The 19,849-nt window shown below is 37.8% G+C and overlaps 1 protein-coding gene across 2 annotated transcripts; it reads left to right on the forward strand.

Moving 5' to 3' along the window:
• The first annotated feature begins 7,036 nt into the window (after positions 1-7,036).
• Positions 7,037-13,397, forward strand: TTC32 (tetratricopeptide repeat domain 32). 2 transcript variants are annotated; one of them, XM_002812256.5, is made up of 3 exons: positions 7,037-8,483; positions 12,113-12,279; positions 13,017-13,397. In XM_002812256.5, exons 1-3 carry the CDS (start codon positions 8,335-8,337, stop codon positions 13,154-13,156), a joined length of 456 nt encoding a protein of 151 aa, XP_002812302.1. In that variant the 5' UTR covers positions 7,037-8,334; the 3' UTR covers positions 13,157-13,397. The 2 variants fall into 2 exon arrangements, with proteins under 2 accessions (XP_002812302.1, XP_024098591.1); XM_024242823.2 differs by lacking the exon at positions 7,037-8,483 and adding an exon at positions 8,492-8,714.
• The last annotated feature ends 6,452 nt before the right edge of the window (positions 13,398-19,849 follow it).

The raw sequence follows: 19,849 nt of genomic DNA on the forward strand, positions 1-19,849 counted from the left end.
CTTGTGTTTATTCCACATTTTCTTTATCTATAACTTATGGAGAACACGATGTTTGCTTTGTCTTCATTTAAGTATTCTGATGGGGGTTGGTTAGGAGGGTATTGGGCTCCAGAGTGGAGAAGGGGAAAAGGGGGCAGGAGATATACAATACCACTTTTGCTACCAAACAAGGGGGAAAAAACCCCAACAACCTTCCAGAGACAAATGTCAGACATTGGAGGTTGCTGTGAACTACTCCTTAATGGTCATGCTGAGTTCTCATTTAGGAACGAAGGAAATTATGTCCTATTAGACCTATGAGAGAAAATAAAGAATACTAAATTTGATAATGTAGCTCCAAGATTTTCTACTCAGTTTCAAAATGAAAATAGGACTATTATATTGCCCCTACTGTCTATTTTAAAGACCATTTTTTTCTCTAAGAAACTAATATTTACTGTTTTTTTTTTTGAATATAAAAAGCAGGCCAGGCGCAGTGGCTTACGCCTATAATCCCAGCACTTTGGGAGGCTGAGGCGGGCGGATCACGAGGTCAGGAGATTCAGACAATCCTGGCTAACACAGTGAAACCCCGTCTCTACTAAAAATACAAAAAATTAGCCGGGCGTGGTGGCAGACGCCTGTAGTCCCAGCTACTTGGGAGGCTGAGGCAGGAGAATGGCATGAACCCGGGAGGCAGAGCTTGCAGTGAGCCAAGACAGCGCCACTGCACTCCAGCCTGGGTGACAGAGCGAGACTCCGTCTCAAAAAAAAAAAGATAAAAAAAAAAATAAAGCAAAAATGTTCATGGCAGAAATTTTCAAAAATACATAACAGTATAAATGAGAAAGTAAAATTAGTCTAAATAAAATTTTAGTTGAATTTAAGAGATGAAAAAAACTGAAGTGACACTGAAGAAATTTGTATAATTGGTTTCTTCGTACCAAAATCAGTATTTGTTCTTAAGAGATTTCTTTAAAATTAAAAGAAAGTAGACATTAAAATGCTTTGGGAAGCCATGGCAGGCGATCACAAGGTTGGGAGTTTGAGACCAGCCTGGCCAATATGGTGAAACCCTGGCTCTACTAAAAATACTAAAATTAGCCGGGCATGGTGGCGGGTGCCTGTAGTCCCAGCTACCTGGGAGGCTGAGGCAGGAGAATTGCTTGAACCTGGGAGGCGGAGCTTGCAGTGAGCCAAGATTGTGCCACTGCACTCCAGCCTGGGCGACAAAGCGAGACTCTGTCTAAACAAAACAACAACAACAACAAAAAAAAACCAAAAAAATTATTTAGCTAATTTATTGTTTGGCAGAGTTTAAATTTCTAGGTAGTAAAATTGAGAGAGATTTAGAAAAAATGAGATGCTTCTACACACTACAATGGCTAAAACTGACAAGAGAAATGGTGAGGGTATAGAACAGCTGAAACCCTCATACACTGCTGATGGAAATGCAAAACAGTACACTCACTTGGGAAAAGTTTGGAAGTTTCTTCTAAATTCAAATACACACTTAACATAGAACCCAGAAATCTCACTCTTAGGAATTTACCCAGAAGAAATCAAAACACATTTACAAGAAGACTTGAATGCAAATGTACATAGTTTTATTTATAGTAGACAGAAACTGGAAAGAAACCAAATATCCATTAATATGTGAATGTATAAACAAATTGTGGACTATCCACACAATGAAATACTACTCAGCAATAAAAAGGAATGAACTGACACAAGTAACAACATAGATGAATCTTAAAAGCATTGTGCTACGTGCAAGAAGCCAGATATAGAAGACAGCATACTGTATGATGTTATTTATATGAAATTCCAGAAAAGACAAAATCATAGAAAGTAGTACCTGAGATCAGGGAGAAGAGTAGGTGATAGACTTCAAAGGTGTACAAAGGAGCATTGTGGGATGATAGAAATGTTCCATATCTTGGTTTTGGTGATGATTACATGACTCCACATTTGTTAAAACTCATCAAATTGACCATTTAACATTGGTAGTTTTATTTTTTTAATAAGAGATTTCTATTTTAGTCGAATTCAACAGAAGAAAAAGAAACTGAGGTGAGACTGAATAAATTGCTGTATTATGTCTTTATACTGAGCGCTATCAGCTCCTAAGAGATTTCTCTAAAGTTAAAAGCAATTAATGTAAATGATACCTCCAGCTGATTGAAGTCCACCCTTTCCACACTGATGTGCAATTATATGGGAAAAAAAATCAAGTCCATATATGTAGGTAACAATTTCTGGTTTCTTTTTCTGTTCCATTGATCTATTTGTCTTTCTTTGGCCCAAAGCAGAATGTCTCACTTATTATAGTTTTTAAAATAGGTCCTGCTATCTGGTACAAGTCCTACTTTGTTTTTCTTCTTTAAAAATGTTTTGTCACTCTCAGTTCTTTGCACTTCTTTTCTACATATACAACTATATAACCATGTTTAATGACTGCTTTTTTTTAAAAAAATACTTCTCAATCGTCATATCTTTCATTTCTTTTTATCATCTTATTGCACTGGCTAGGATACCCAATACAATGCTGAAAAATTAAAGTGATGATACTGGGCATCCTTTTCTTATTCTTAATCTCAAAGGAGTTTTTCAATATTTTAAGAAATCATTGCTTATTATATTTTCTGTAGACATTTTGTCGGTAGGTTTTAATAAGTATGTCTTCTTGTCCTAGTTTGCTAAGGAGTTGAATTTTATTAACTACATTTTCTATATCTGTTGAGATTTTTCTTCAATTTGTTGATGTGGTGAGTTAAGTACTACAAGCAAGAATACTTGATAATGCTAAAAACTGCTATTCACAGTGACAATGTAACATGTATCTGTAGACATAGATATAACACCTAATATCTATGCTCGTAGCAACCACCTTTATAAAGCAGAAACTGCAGTGGATGCAACAAAATCAATTAATAGAAATACAGTAATAATGACTTCAATGCAATGTTGTTACAACGATCTCTTACAGAAAACACACTTGCCACTTGATTTTTCCCTATTTTTTATGTGATGAAATAGACATAGCATAAAATTTACTATCTTAATCATTTTTAAATTTTTTTAATTTAATTTTTTACAAGACGTGGTCTAGCTCTGTCAACCAGGCTGGAGTGCAGTGGCACAATCATAGCTCACTGCAGCCTCAAAATCCTGAGCACAGTAATCCTCCCACCTCAGCTTCCCAAAGTGCTGGGATTACAGGCATGCGATCCTGCGCCTTGCCTATCTTAATCATTTTTAAGTGTACAGTTAAAGTGGCATTAACTATATTTATTAAGTACATTCATATTGTTCGTATTCCAACACCACCACCACCATCCCTCCATCCATCCATCTCCAGAATTCTTTATCTTGCAAAACTAAAACTGTATGCTCATTGAACAATAACTCCCTATCCCCCTTAAAGCTGTCCCTGGCAACCACATTCTACTTTCTGTCTCTATGAATTTGACTACTCTGGGTACCTCATAAAAATGGAATCATTCAGTCTTTTTGTGGCTGGCTTAATTCACTTCATGTAATGTCCTCAAGGTTCATCCATGTTGTAGCACGTGGCAGAATTTGTTCTTTTTAAGACTGAATAATACTCCATTGTATGAGTATATCATATTTCGCTTATCCACTCATCTGTTGATGGACACTTGGATTGCTTCCACCTTTTACCTAGTGTGAACAATACCGCTATGAACGTGGATGTGTAAATATCTCTTTAAGACCATGCTGTCAGATATTTTGGGTATACACTTAGAAGTGGAATTGCTGAATCAAATGGTTATTCTTAGTATTTGATGAAGTGTCACACCATGCGGTTGCACCATTTTACATTCTCACCAATAGTGCACAAAGATTCCAGTTTCTTCACATCCTCACCATTTATTTCTTCTTAATAGTTTCCATCCTACTGGAGTGGTGAGAAGTGGTATTTGATTGTAGTTTTGATTTGCATTTCCCTAATTATTAGTGATGTTGAGCATTTTTTCATGTTCTTATTGGCCACATGTGTATCTTCTTTAGAGAAAAGTCTATTCAAATCCTTTGCCCATTTCTGCATTGGATTGTTTTGCTTTATTGTTGTTTTTGGAAGTTCTTTATATATTCTGGGTATTAATCCCTTATTCACATATATGACTTGTAAATATTTTTTTACTCTGATAGTGTCTTTTCATGCACAAAGGTTTTTAAATTCTTGTCAAGCCCAATTTGTGTAGTTTTTTTCTTTTGTTGCCTGTGCCATTGATGTCATATTCACAAAATCATTGCCAAATTCAGTGTTGTTAAGCTTTTGCCATATGTTTTTTCCTAAGAGTTTGTAATTTTAGTTCCTACATTTAGGTCATGGTCTATTTTGATTTAATTTTTGTATATGGTGTAAGAGTCCAACTTCATTCTTTTGCAGTGGATATCCAATTATCCTAGTACCATTTGTTTAAAAAACTGTCTTTATGCCAATAACACACTTGTTTTGGGTAATGTAGCTTTGCAGTAAGTTTTGAAATCAGGAAGTGAGTCCTTAAACTTTGTTCTTTTTCCAAAATTGTTTTGGCTATTTGAGAGCCCTTGTCATTCCATATGAATTTGAGGATGGAGTTTTCTATTTCTGCAGAAACATCATTGGGATTTTGATAAGGATTCCATAGAATCTGAAGATTGATTTATATAATACTAACATCTAAACAATATTAAGTCTTCTAATCCATGAACATGAGATGTCTTTCCATTTATTTATGTCTTAATTTCTTTTAGCAATGTTTTATAGTTTTAATTGTACACATCTTTTACTTTCTTGGTTAATTCCTAAATATTTTTTACTTTTTGATGTTACTGTAGATGGAATTGTTTTCCTTTTCTTTTCTTTCTTTTTTATGAGACAGAGTCTTGCTCTGTTGCCCAGGCTGGAGTGCAGTGGTGCAAGGCACAATCTTGGCTCCCTGCAACCTCCACTTCCCAGGTTCAAGTGAGTCTCCTGCCTCACCCGCTGAGTAACTGGGATTACAGGTGCCTGCCACCACACCTGGCTAAATTTTGTATTTTTCGTAGATATGGGGTTTTGCCATGTTGGCCAGGCTGGTCTCGAACTCCTGACCTCAAGTGATCCACCCACCTTGGCCTCCCAAAGTGTTGGGATTACAGGTGTCAGCCACCGTGCCTGGCTGGAATTGTTTTCTTAATTTCATTTTTGGATAGCTTCATTTAGTGAATAAAAATGCAACTGATTTTTGCATGTTGATTTCATATCCTCCTACCTTGCTGAATTCATTAGTTATAATCATTTTTTAAATGGAATCTTAAGAAGGACTGGTGTTGGTTCTTCCTTCAACATTTAGTAGAATTCATCAGTGAAGCCATCAGGTCCAGGGCTTTTCTTTGTCAAGAGGTTATTTTTAGATTACTGATTGAATCTCCTTACAGGTTACAGGCTGATATGGTTTGTCTGTGTCCTCACCCAAATCTCATCTTGAATTGTAGCTCCCATAATTCCCACATGTTGTGGGAGGGAGCCGGTGGGAGATAAAACTGAATCATGGGGGCAGTTTCCCCCATACTGTTCTCATGGTAGTGACTAAGTCTCACAAAATCTGATGGTTTTATAAGGGATTTCCCCCTTCACTGTTCTCTCATTCTCTCTTGCCTGCTGCCATGTAAGACATGCCGTTTGCCTTCTGCCATGATTGTAAGGCCTCCCCATCCACGTGGAACTGAGTCCATTAAACCTCTTTTTTCTTAAAAAAAAAAAAAAATACCCACTCTCAGGTACGTCTTTATTAGCAGCGTGAGAACAGACTAATACACAGGTCTATTCATATTTTCTATTTCTTCATGATACATCTTTGTAGGTTTTTTGTTTCTAGGCATTTGCTCATTTCATCTAGTTTCTCCTTTTTCGGCATACAATTGTTCACAGTACTCTCTTACAATCCTCTTTATTTCTGTAGAATTGATGGTAATATTCCCATTTTCATTTCTGATTTTAGTAATCTGAGTCTTTTTCTTTTTCTTAGTTAATTTAGCTCAAGTTTTATTAATTTTTTTAATCTTTTTAAGAACCAACTTTTGGTTTTGTTGATTCCATTTTTGTTTCTGTATTTTGATCTTTTATTATTTTCTTCCTCTGCTAGCTTTGTGTTTGCCATTTGTTCTTGATATTTAATGTTAATAAATGTTTTACTTGTTTATAAATCTGTTAATATTCCAACTGTTTTTTAATATAATTGCTTTCCTTTGTAATCTTATGTTTTAAAAACACTTGAAAACATTGAAACGACATAGGCTTCACTACACTTGTAAAGGTGCCATAGCACAAAAAAGGTTAAGAATCTTACTCCTATTTAGAAACCCCCTTCCCAAATCCCCAATTTCCATTACATGTCCTATTTTCCTCTTAGATCACTGGTTTTTAGACACATAAATATTCCTGTTATTCCTTGAACAGAACAAAGCAAAACTTCTAGTCAGGTGTGGTGGCTCATGCCTGTAGTCCTAGCACTTTGGGAGGCTGAGGTGGGCAGATGTCTTGAACTCAGGAGCTGGAGATTAGCCTGGATGAGATGGGGAAACCCATCTCTACAAAAAATACAAAAATTAGCTCACTGCCAACCACCTCCACCCAGAAAGGATTCTCGTGCCTCAGCCTCCTGAGTAGCTGTGATTACAGGCACCTGCCACCACGCCCAGCTAATTTTTTGCATTTTTAGTAGAGATGGGGTTTTGCCATGTTGGCCAGGCTGTTATCAAACTCCTGACCTCAGGTGATCTGCCCGCCTAGGCCTCCCAAAGTGCTGGGATTACAGGCATGAGCCACAGCGCCTGGCCATCTCCACTTTTTCTGATCCTCCAAAAGGATTAACATCCCTGGCTTTATGTAGAATAGTGTACGCTGCCACATCAGTGTTTGAGTCATTCCCCAGAAGAGAAGGGAACCCCCCTCCATCTTTTTTTTGCAACATGTTGTCTTCCCTTTGCTGTTGCTTCCCCCCACACACTTGGTTTTGTTCTATCCTGTACTTCAGATTTGTTTTTTGTTTTGTTTTTTTCATATTGAAAAGATGACATTGCTCCAAGAGGCAAAAATAAATGTGAACTGAAAAAAAAAGCTTTTTATCTTATTAATTTTTTAATCCACCTGGAATGAATATTATGTCAATTGGGAGCTTAAATGCATTTTTCCTCAAATGGTTAACTAATCCTCCCAATAGCACTCATTTGAATAATCTGTCCGTTCCCCATATTTGTTACATGTCTTTTACAAAATACAACCTATTTGGGGTATGTTTCTGGGCTTTTGTTCTATTGAGCTGTCCATTTGCTTACACCAGAAATGCCAGTTTATTTTTTTGTAGTCTTGCAATCTTTTAATTTCTACTAGTGCTTTTTAATTTAACATTAATCCACTGTATTTGTATTTTTTTCAGTGATGGTAAATGGAAAAAATTAAAAATCTAATGAAAGCAGCCAAAAGCACATAATTTATGTCCTGTTAAGACTTCTGCATGCAAGTATCATGCTCCAAATATATTTTTCATCTTTACTTTTTATGACGGAAAGGGCTCAAGTACTTCGGGAAGCAAAACAGAACTGAGGAACGCCGAGAAGATACAGAGCAGGCATGTAGGGTAGCGTGGCTGGCAACTGTTCTTACATAATTTTATTCTGAATTATACGTAATGTACGTAATAAATTACTATTTGGATTTCCCTTTGGCATAAACAGCCAGGGAATATAACTAACATCAAAGATCCCGGACTCTTGACACAATATACTACTAATCGTAACACAATTCTAGAGAGTCAAAAAAGGTAGAGAAGTTTGGACCGTGGAACAGACCTGGTGGAATGTCGACACGAAGCGTTTCAGGGTAGACAAAGCCTGCTCAGAACACCCAAAACGCGGAGTGTTGCTAAGTTGGGACGCTGAAAGGCAAGGGAGTGACAGGAAGTCCGCAGGCTAATTCGCCATTAAGAAACAGAACCGTGGCTTCTTCCACCTCCAGCGTCATCAGTCCCCAATTCGCTGTAACAAACGGATAGTGTCTCGCAGCATTAGACAACGGACTTGGAAATCAGTTCGCGGCCACGCATCGGCGCCTCTTCTATGAAAAGAGGAAGGCGGGTCCAGCAGTGGTAACGACAGAAACATAGTTCACATGGGCTACTGCAAACACCCCGCCAGCAGCGGAACCGTTATCTCGCGAGACGACGGATCCCCATAAGGCACAAACCTAGCGCCAAGGTTGGCTGTGAAAGTAGATTCCAGGGTGCGGAAGTAGCTTTGTGGTGCCACCTCTAACCGCTCGGAGGTCAACCTCCATTCTACACCGAAAACTAGGCCTTGGCTGCTATGGAAGGACAGCGGCAAGAAAGCCACGCAACCCTAACACTCGCCCAGGATCATTTCAACAAGGGCGAGTACGCGGAGGCCGAGGCGCTGTACTCCGCTTACATTCGCCAGTGCGCCTGCGCGGCCTCCAGCAACGAGAGTCCCGGGAGGTAACTATCGCGAGACCTGGGGCCGCGGCGACCCCGGGTGGAGGCGACGTTAGGGCTGTCTGGGCTCCTGTCTTCGCCTCTGGAGCACACGGGAGGCGCTTGTAATAACCCAGCACTAGGACTGAGCGGGCGGACGTTCGTCTTTCTAGAAAGGCCTAGGCGAGACCTAGGACGAGGGCGGCGGAGAACGCGAGGAGGAAGCCCACCTGCGAGGAGCCAGCTGCCGCGATGGTGCGGGGAGCTTCCGGGAACCAAGCCCTTTGCGCGATCCTCGGGCGCAGGCCGCCGCCTCTCACCCCGCCGTCTCTCCTTCCGCGTTCCTTATTCCCACCCAGAGACTTAGGACAGATAGGAATTTTCCACTCGTGATTTTAGCTGGCGGGAAATCTGCGACCTGGGAAGGGAAGGGGTCACGGCTGCGTAGGGCCACAGTACCGCTACTCCCATCTCAGTGTCACAGCGCAGGCTCTTGGTGGTGGTTTTCACTTGTTGTGAAAAACGTTTAAATATGTGGAAGAGAGCATAACGAAAGTCTAGGTGTTTATCGCTTGGCTTAAGCATTATCAGTTTACCTGTTTTATTCATCCATGGATGTTTCATCCCACCATGTCATCATCACATAGTTACTTAGTATCAGGTAGTCAGTGTTGGAACCGTTCTGATCGACTAATAAGGTGTTTTGTTCTTTGGTTCGCTTTTCGCAGTTAGTTCAAGTCAGGATACACATCAAGTCTTTAAGTCTCTTCACCTTCCGCTCCTTTGTTTGTTGAGGAAACCGATTCTTGTGTCCTTTGAATTTCCGTGTTTTGGACTTGCTGACTGAATCTCTTCTTTTAATGTGGTCATCTGTCTCATATTGCTGTGAATTGGTGGTTAAACCTTGAGGTTTGATCCAATTGAATTCAGATTCAATATCATGGCAAGAATACTTTTTAGGTGGGTGTGTATACTTTCACTAGGAAGCACGTAATGATTCGCTGGCTTTCTCTCTGTGATGTGAGCGGCTTCACCTGTTACTGTCTGCTTGCCCAAAGCATCTTTTCGGCTTGTGCCTGGATGTGTAGCATTTGTTTTTACTCCAAGTCTTGCCTCGATTGGGCATGGTGGTGGTATGAAGTGGACCAGGATGAGAAAAGAACAGAGGGGTTGGTTGAACTTGAACAGCTTTTTGAACAGTTGTGAGTTGTCTGTTGTGGATTTGAGTTTTCTGGACAGGATGCCAGCTTGTCTTTTGTATGAGGCTTAACTAAACACTAAGGACTTGATTCTTACCCGGTTTGTTACACTTACATGGAATTAAACCAGAAAGATAAAATTGCCTTCTCATTTCAATAACACACAAGAATAATAATAGAAGTTTCTGAACAGGCAATAAGATGGTACCATCTACTTTCCTCATTGTATCTCCCCCATAAAAAAGATAAGTAAATAGCGAAACTATTCATGTTTCAAGCTCTAAGAATAGACTTACCTAGTAGATTTAAAAAAGTATTCATCAGCATCAGGTGTACTGATCCTGTCTAGTCTTGTTATTCTTCCTTCTTTGCGCATCTCAGCCTAAGAACACAAGTGTCTGTAGCAAATATAATCGCTATGCCTTACCAGCACAGGAAAGACAGTTTGTCATAGCGCAGTAGAAGGGAGTTCATCATGCCTGAATTCCAGTCTTGGCACTGCCACATGGCTAATGTCTCAGCCTCAGTTTTTCATCTGTAAAATAAGCTTTTGATAAAATTCTAGGAACTCATGGATTGAAACTGAATTCTGTCATTTCAACTTTTTCCCTTCAATTTATCTTTTGGAGTTTACATTTATTTTTGAAGTATTGGATCACTGAATCATTTTGAAACAATATTTGCAATTTTTGAATGCCTTTCATTCTGAATGGTTTGTGACGTTTTCTTTTAATATCTGAAGTATAGCTTTAGTCATAAACCTAATTTCCAAAGTGTGTGTGTGTGTGTGTATATATATATATATATATATATTTTTTTTTTTTTGCGAAAGTTAGCAAATCCTAAAAATTCACATTTGGGTTAGGTAACTTGAATGAATTCCATTATAATAAATACTATCATTACAAAAATTTTAATATTACAAAAAATTTCAGCTTCAACTGTTAGTCCATTTCTTTAAAGTATGAAACAAAATTTCCACATGAAAAAGATTTTAGAATTTGATTTAATGAGATCTAATTCTAAATCTAACATTTTGTGATTCTCTATATTACGAATATATAATTAGTATTAAAAACTTATAAAAATAATTTTGAAACTTCGATTTAATGACTAAAACCTTACTGGCATCCTGAGGTTGCTTTTTTCTTCAAACTCTCTACTGGGAGCAGTTCAACTAGTGTCATGTCACACACAGGTGAAGGGGAGTGGTACCCTCTTGTAATCTAGGTTTTAATGGGGGTGGTTAGTGGCATCCAGAAGTATCCTTACACCCAGTCTCCATCACAGCTCATAGAATAGACATTTTCTAAAATTGCGACAGTTCCTCTCCATCGTTAGCAAACTTGGTTTGAAGGAGGCCCTTAGGCTGTAAGTGCCTCTTAGGGTAGCAGTAGTTACAGTCCCTGTCTGAAATCTCAAGGATCAAGATATTAAGAGAAGTAGCTTTTATTTACACTAACTGCATTCACAGATATTTTCGGAGGACTATACTTTTTACTACGGGGTATTACAAAGAAGTGACAGATGAGTTCTCTGTTTGGTTCTAATTTGAGAATTGCTTTGGGAAAAAAGAAAGGGAAACAGAATCATCCCTGACTCGGAGCAGAGGCACTAATGTTCTCTGTGCAGACTATTTGTCCTGTGCAGAGAAAGGTTCAGGGCAGCCAGGGGCTGTGTCCTGTTGAGCTGGTGGCTGGTCAGAGCTACCTGGGTGTACAGCCCAGGAAAGGCTGCTAATTTAAAGCTCTTTGGGCAACCTCTAGTTCCCTCAGGTGCAGAGCCAGTTCTGCACAAAGGACATCCAAACTGACTGGAGCCCTGAGGGGGTCTAAAGGAGCCCATCCTCCTAGCAGGAAGCCAGTCTGGCATTGGGGAGGATGCCAGCTGAGGCTGGAGGGAGGGCAACTCTGTCCCCAGAGATAACTTCCTGGGGATCATAGCATGTTGAATTTTCACTTAGCGTTAACTTTAGTTTTTTATTGGTGGAAAATGATTTGAAATCTCATTGTTTTAAGATCACTTAAAAATTTGAGAATGAAATTGATTCACATTGTGACATGTCCATAGCAAACTCGGGCTTTGGGCTGGCTTTCCCTCTTTGCTTAGTATTTATCTGTTCTGTCTTCTTTGCCCTGCTGGTGTGTGCTTAGAAAAATGAACAATCATTTTAATGTTATATTCAGCAGAACAAGTCGGCAGTGAACACACTGTAAAGTTAGTATGCTTTTCAGGTTGACATTGCAGTGGTATAACCCTACAAAAATAGATAACAGGGTTAAACAAAAATTGAATTTAGCTCTTTATTTGTACGTTTTTTCTTCAGCTTGGATTTTCAGTGTTGATGCTGCATGTTATAGGCTGTGAAGTTTGACAATACCCAAAAGAGAATGAAAGTGGAAATGAGAGGAATTTGGTAACACGGTGTTTTTAATGTGAACTTTTTGTTTAAAGCAAATGCAGCCCTGAGGATTTGGCTACTGCATATAACAACAGGGGGCAAATCAAGTACTTCAGGGTTGATTTTTATGAAGCCATGGATGACTACACATCTGCCATAGAAGTCCAACCCAATTTTGAAGTTCCATATTACAACAGAGGGTTGATACTATATAGGCTGGGTAAGAATTTTTTTTTCTTTTTGGGTTTTGTCATTGACTGTATTCTGTTATTTCAGAGCTTTCAAATGTTGTAAAATTAACGTGGTAATCAAATTTTAAAGTTCTGTGAAATTTAGGTTTAGAGCTTGGAACAAAGGAAGTGTCCCTGAGTTTATTTTAGGCTTTTGATAGGCGTTATAGATCACAGCAGAGCACTGGGGTGGGAATTGGACCTGGGCGCAGGAGCAGGGGTGACCCCATTACTTTGTGCTTGTGCATTCCCGGCTGTGAAATGAGGGCAATTCAGATGTTCACCTGTGAAACTTTTCTGAGTTAAAATCTTTGAAGACACACAAGACAACAGAAAGTGAACTTTAGATTCTTGAATTAAAGGGACCATAGGTACTGTTTCTTCATTTAAAGTGTCAAAAAGAAAATTAGTTCCTGTTTCTTAATTTTACTGCAATTATGTAAAACAGGCGATACAGTTTTGTTAAAATTTTAAGATGATTGATAATATTTACCTGTTAAATCTCAATAAATAAACCCATAGCTAATTTTAGGTGTATTATTCCTTAAGGGCACACAAAATTACTTTGATATACACATCTCTATATTATTAAGATAAAAAAATTCCTTTACTAGAAGTGACTGAAAGCTCATAAAAGCAAAAGTACGTGTATCAAAGCTTTGCCATGAATAATATATAGAAATACTCAGTTTCTTTTCTCTTTTCCATTTTTTGGGTTCTGGTACAGGATATTTTGATGATGCTTTGGAAGATTTCAAGAAGGTCTTAGATTTAAATCCTGGATTTCAAGATGCTACTTTGAGTTTAAAACAGACTATTCTAGACAAAGAAGAAAAACAAAGAAGAAATGTTGCAAAAAATTATTGATATTTTTAACTTAACGGAAGTATTGATTCATGATCCTTACATCTGCATCTAGTTATCAGTAATTTAAAATAGATATTGAGCTATTTTGATTTATATTTAAGAAATTAATACATTAGCACTGAAAGTTAAATAGTGTGTTTAAGGTAGTTAATTTCAGGTTGAATGGGTTTTTTTAATGAAGTGTAAATAATACCAATGTATAAGTGTATATTATTATATTAAATATTATAGTAAAAAGGAATGTGTGGTGTTTTCTTCAGCAAAACTATTTTTGTGATTTTTTTATTCTCAACTTTTTATTTAAAAAATGTTACATCTGCAGAAAAGTTGAAAGTATAATAAAATAAACTCTTCAGTTAAATTCATGAGTTGTTAATATTGTGCCACACTTGCTTTTTCTGTTTAAATATATAGCTTTTTGCTGAACCATTTGAAAATAAGGTGCCGAGGTCACAGTACTTCGCCCCTAAATATTTCAGCCTACATTTTCTAAGATTGAAGACATCCTCCTTTATAACCACAATACCTTTATAATACCTAATAAAATGAATAATTCTGTAATGTCAGCCATATCCAGCCCATATTCCAAAGTGTGTAGATTTTTATTTGGATCTAGAGCCAATCAGGTTTCAATTGCATTTTTTTTTTTTTATGTTTCTCTCAGTTCTTTTAATCTAGTCCCCTGTCCATTTACTCGCCCTAGCATTGGCTTTGAGAGAAAGGCTATTTTATATAGCTAGGCTAGAGAGACATAACATTTAGGCTTAAAAACAAACATGTCCTACAAGAGAACAATTTGAAAGTTCAGCTTGAATTACGCTTGATTTTCTCAAGTAATCATTGATAAAAATAGGTTAAGATTTAAATATTGAACATAGTTTTCTGTCTCTGGATAATGACAATTGTTGCCAACATTTACTGAATACTATAAGCCAAGCACTGTTCAAATTTCCATAATAATTTGGTGATCAGGTAGGAATGTATAGAGAGGTGAGGAAATCACAAAAAGCACTTAGTAAATATAAAGTTTAAAAATCTTTTATTTTGGTGCTGCCAACAATTAGGCCCTTTATGAGGCTATCAAAAACAGGGAAGAACTTGAAGGGAAAACAAACTAACACCAGCCATATGCCATCTACATTTTTTGTTTTTTATTGTCGTTTGGCTTCCAAAGATTTAGACCCTGCATCTCAGATCTCCCAAACTAGTTTATTACTGCTATGGAAAAGCTGTTCTGTGGTGGAAATTACCAGAATCAGGAGAAAGGAAAGTGTCTTTGCTTTGTGTTTCCAGAGGAAGGCGCAGGGTAACTTCTGTGGCCTCAGATGCAATCATCATCAGCAGCCTTAAAATACTTTTTTTGTGTGTGTATGAGTAATCTCATGAAGCAGAAAAAGTAATTGCCTTGTTTGTAGCTCATAAGTAATATCTGGCAAAATACATGGAGAGTTTGGGCTGTAGGTAAGTGAATATTAAGAGGAAATTAAGTTTCATGGCCTAGAAACAAAGTCTCTGTTTCTGGAATTATTCACACTTTCCAAAATGGTTTATCTTATATTTGTTGGAAATCTAAAAAAATTTCTAAAATTGCATTAAAATGTAGAAAAATCCTTCTTAGGAAAACTTTTTTTAAAAAAGCAAGTTCCCTAGACCTTGGGAGGGAAAGCTTTAAGCCATTCCACCCAGAGAAGCAAATGCTTAATGTTTAATATTATTTTCTCTTGACTCATATTCTCTTTACTCTTGACTGGGATCAGATGGAATATGAAAAGGAAAAATTATTTAACATTTTCATGTGGTTTGTTAGATTATATTCAAAATTTCTTCATCCTTTATCAGAAAAAAAAGTCACTGAAGTTCAGAATCAGCAGTTGCTGATTGTAGACCCAGGCACTCATTTTCTCTTGTCTTGTTACTGGAAATAAAGAATAATTCATTTACCTTATTTAGCGTTGAAACTTTAGGCATTATTCAGATTCTAAGTTTCTGATTGACCAAATAATACCTTGGATATTTACCTTAAAAGATATTCATTACCGTTCATATTTCCCACATTTAAGTATTTGTTATTTCCTTTTTCTACTAGAAAAGTAACTGTTTTCTAATTTTTTCCTTTGTAAAAACAAAAGAATTGTGGTTTGTTATAAGGTTTCTCTTTCACAAAGAGGTAAGATAGGATAAAATGGATTTAAGTTACTTTTGAGTTTAGAATATTACTCCTAACAGTAGTTGAAAAGTATGGAGCTGTTTGTTTTTTCTGAAATTTGGAACTGAATAAAACCCTTTATGATAGCAAAGCAAATATCCAAGTCAGTCTTTAGTCTATCTATTTGCCCTTTTGCTCTGTGTTTTTTGGTTTTCTGTTTTTCACTGGCTTCTCTACCCTCTCAATCCTAAATGTAGCCTTGGCTGCCTGCCATTTTGTAGGTCTTAAATCTTTCTCCGTGGGCATGATATATTTCAACCCCACCTACCACTCAGCGTTTACACTGATTCTTGTCTCAATGTCTCCCTTTCTGCCAAGTCTAACCCCCTTAAAAATTTAACTCAAACAGTTTGTGTATAAACCCTAATAGCATGTTTTTTTTTTTTCTTTTTTGAGACAGGGTCTCACTCTTGCCCAGGCTGGATTGCAGTGGCTTGATCACAGCTCACTGCAGCCTTGACCTCCCTGGGCTCAGGTGATCCTCCCACCTCAGCCTCCTAAGTAGCTTGGACTATAGGCATGCGCCATCATGCCCAGCTAATTTTTGTATATTTTGTAGATACGGGGTTTCACCACATTGCCTAGGCTGAGCATGAATGTTTACTATGCTAGTTTTTTGTTTTATTGAGAATAATTCACATATCATGTAGTTCATCCATTTAAAGTGTACAGTTCAATGGTTTGAAGGTATATTCAGAATTGTTGCACCATTTTTTCAAGGTTTTTGGGTATCCTGGTCTTGCGTGCAAACTGCACTTAAAGTTACAACACAGAAAAAATTTTATGCAAATTAATGACTAAACATGAGAGTGTTTCAAAAACAACAGCTCATGCACAAAACAGATCTAAGAGTCCTAAAAAGTGCTGCTTCTGGATTCATTCAAATATGTGGCATGATTCCACTTTGTCTCATGTGATGTTCTCTAACTAGAAACGTGTTGAGTAAATCAGACGGCTCATCTCTGCCTGAAATGGATGCTGAATTTAGTGTGTTTAGGTTAACATATTGCTACGCTAAACAAATTGTTGACAAACGTGTAATAGCTTTTCAAGAGCATAGTGAAAAGTTGACTGAATATTTGCTATTTAAGCTAGGTGTGTAATTTTAACAATTTCTATATAAATTCACATTTTGGTGTTTTCTGTGTTTCTAAAAAATGTGACAGTAAATTGTGAGAATAGAATGCCCATAATTTAAAATGGCAGTTGGTAAGAGAGGGAGAGTGAGATTTGTTAAATTTCAAATCTAATGTTAGGGGACTTCAAAGGACACCATTTCACTCTACAGAAAGGAAAGAAGGATAAGTATAGTCTAATTTCTGTTTTTGGAAAAACAAGGCAATTAATACAATTAAAACACATAGTTTATCCTTTTTAAAATCACAAGAAGGTAAAAGAACACATCATGTAGCAAGACAAATTATAAAACAAGCAACCTGTAAGGAAGCCCCTAAACTGAAATTATGAATGTGGATATAAAAGTAAAATAGGAACACAACAGTGTAATCCCAGGTTTATATGTGTCATCACAAAATCATAAATACAGCAGTTTAGTGAAGGTCTTACTCACTAGACTAGCATAGAGGATGAAGCTAAGAAGTTGAGTAACTTGTGCAAGGTTATGTCCAAAATCCATATAAATATTTGAAACTGCAATAAGTATCAATGCTTTTGCTGCTGACATCAACTCACAGCAGATATGTGGACTTTTTTTTTTTTTTTTTGGTCCTGATAAAAAAATTTAAATTGCTCATAAAATGTTTTAGTACCCAGCAAAGTGAGTATCAAAATAATATTAAAGTATGTTTTTAAATAATGGAATGTTATTGCAATGCCCACATTGCTTGGTGGTCATTTTTCTTGTTAAAAACAGACACAAAAGATGGTGAAAAGCAGATTAATTTTAAGAGCAAACTCATTTGGAAACTAGATAGCTACAGCTGCCAATATGTAAATTTTTATCTTATGTCAAAAAAAGCATCCAATACGTAGAAATAAGGCAAAAGGATTTGCATGTCATTTCAATATCATACCAGCAGACCCACTCAACGACTGTTTAATTCTCTTGGGGGGCCATGTGTGTGCCTTTCTTTGATTTTCTATTTACTCTTGATTAGGGCCCAGACTCTGGGAGGTTGTATGTAACTTGCAGATTTTTGTCCAGAGGAGATGCAAATGAACTCTGTCTGGTAGAAAAGATAACCCCAAAAGTTTTGGCTGTATTGCCCTGAAGAACGTTAACCAGTTTCGTATTTAACCTAGCAACTTTATTCCCAAATTCTTTCTTCATGCGCCATAAGTACTCAGTTATTCTAATGCTTTTTTACTACTCTGGTGGTTCTCTATTAATGAGTTAAACATTTTTCACGTTTTCATTCTATATTCTTATAAGAATCATGCTTAACTTTAAAAAACATTTTGACCCTACTACTGAAGAAACAACAAAAAACCCTTGGTATGGTTTGGCTGTGTCCCCACCCAAAATCTCATCTTGAATTGTAATCCCCATAATCCCCACGTGTCCAGGGAGAGACCAGGTGGAGGTAATTGAATCATGGAGCGGTTTCCCCGATGTTGTTCTCGTGATAGTGAGTTCTCACGAGATCTGATGGTTTTTAAGGGTTTGGCAAGTTCCTCCTTCTGTCATTCTTCCTACTGCCTTGTGAGGAAAGTGCCTTGCTTCCCGTTCTGCCATGATTGCAAGTTTCCTGCGGCCTTCCCAGCCATGCTGAACTGTGAGTCAATTAAACCTCTTTCCTTTATAAATTACCCAGTCTCGGCCAGTTCCTTACAGCAGTGTGAAAACGGACTAATACAACCCTTAAGTAGAATTTATTATTACATAGTCACATTATTTCTAGCAGGAATAAGAGCCAAGGGGGACTGAAAAGCTTCAGTTTTTTCTGTTGCCTCTTTTTTTTTTTTTTTTTGAGACAGAGTCTCGCTCTGTTGCCCAGGCTAGAGTGCGGTGGCGTGATCTCAGCTCACTGCAACCTCCACCTCCTGGGTTCAAGGGATTCTCCTGCCTCAGCCGCCTGAGTAGCTGGGATTACAGGCGTGAGCCACCGTGCCTGGCCCACCTATTTCTTTAAACTATTCAACAATTCTTGTTTGGAGTGTGTGGAGGCTTGAGCTCTGGCTGAAGCGAAGTAGAGGGTAGGCCATCACATTCAATTTAAACACATGCAAAAAGTACTCCTTTTAAAAGTAGCAGACCTGCAGAATATAAGGTAAAGAGCAGTTCCTGTCTATCCTTCTAGGCCTTTTTCTTTGTACAAATACATGGGCACATGTATGCAGATGCATGTGCAGAATTATGGTATACATATTATTCAGTAACTTAAATCACTTATGATTTTGAACATTCTTTTGTTTAAGAACTTAGAAGTCTACATTATTCTGCTTTAACACATAATTTTTAAAGCCGCATGAAAAGTGCTTGCCAATTTCTTGATATACAATTAATACATGGCTATGGTAATAAAAATTAAAACAGTACAGGAGGTATAAAAAGACCCCCCGCCTTTCATATTTTTCTCTACAGCTAACCATTTTTAGCCAGAATAACTAGAAACAAAGGGTTAAAAGGCTCCCTTTCCTATTGCTGCTAGTCACATCTTGAAAAAATTACTATTAGTTCTGTTCACCACCTGAGTGGCTCTTTTCCCTCTAGGCAGTTTTGACTCCTGTGTACCAAGAATACCTTTGAATATATTCTTTTGGCACCACATTTATTTGAACCTATTTTCACTTTATTGGAAAGCTCTTTTTAAGATCACAGAGTTGATATTGTGCAAACTTAAAGCATCCCAAATGGAGTTCCTGGTCCTCCCCCAGCACAGCTAATGGCAGCTGTACTGTCCCGCCTCTCATGCCAGACTTGGTCCCAGTGCTCCCCAGCGGCAAACACCGTGGGTTCCTACCTTGAAACTGATCCCGATTCCAGCAATTTTCATCTCATCCGCTACCATCCAAGGCCAAGACATCAGCCCCTCTGTATTGCAAATCTCCTGCTTGTCAGTTTTACCTCCAAGGTCAGTTTCAACACAGCCACCAGAGTGAAGGTTTGAGAGTGTGCCATGGCTTCTCTCAGTGAGAAGCAGAGTCTTCACAAAGACTCATGTTGAGGAACTTACATGTGCTGTTTTCTCCCTGCCTTACCCCATGGCCTTATCCTGGCCCTTCTCTGACCACGCTCTTTAAAATAGCAAATCCTCATCATACTCATCTTTTTTCTGTTTACCCAAACCATGTTCTTATTTATTTTGCCTTTCCCACACTGGAAGGCAAGCTCCGAGAGGGCAGGGATTTTTGTCTCTTTTGTTTACTGTTGTATCCTCAGCACCATGCCTGGCATACAGAAGGGCCTTACATGTGTTGAATGGATAAATGAATTCGTTATCATAATCTGCTCAGTAACTTGCTATTTAGAGCTTACAGATTCATCACTGGCTAATAGGTATGGGGTGGATAAGTGTTTGACCCCT

The sequence above is a fragment of the Pongo abelii genome, chromosome 12 (genome assembly GCF_028885655.2).
Source record: "Pongo abelii isolate AG06213 chromosome 12, NHGRI_mPonAbe1-v2.0_pri, whole genome shotgun sequence".
NCBI lineage: Eukaryota > Metazoa > Chordata > Mammalia > Primates > Hominidae > Pongo > Pongo abelii.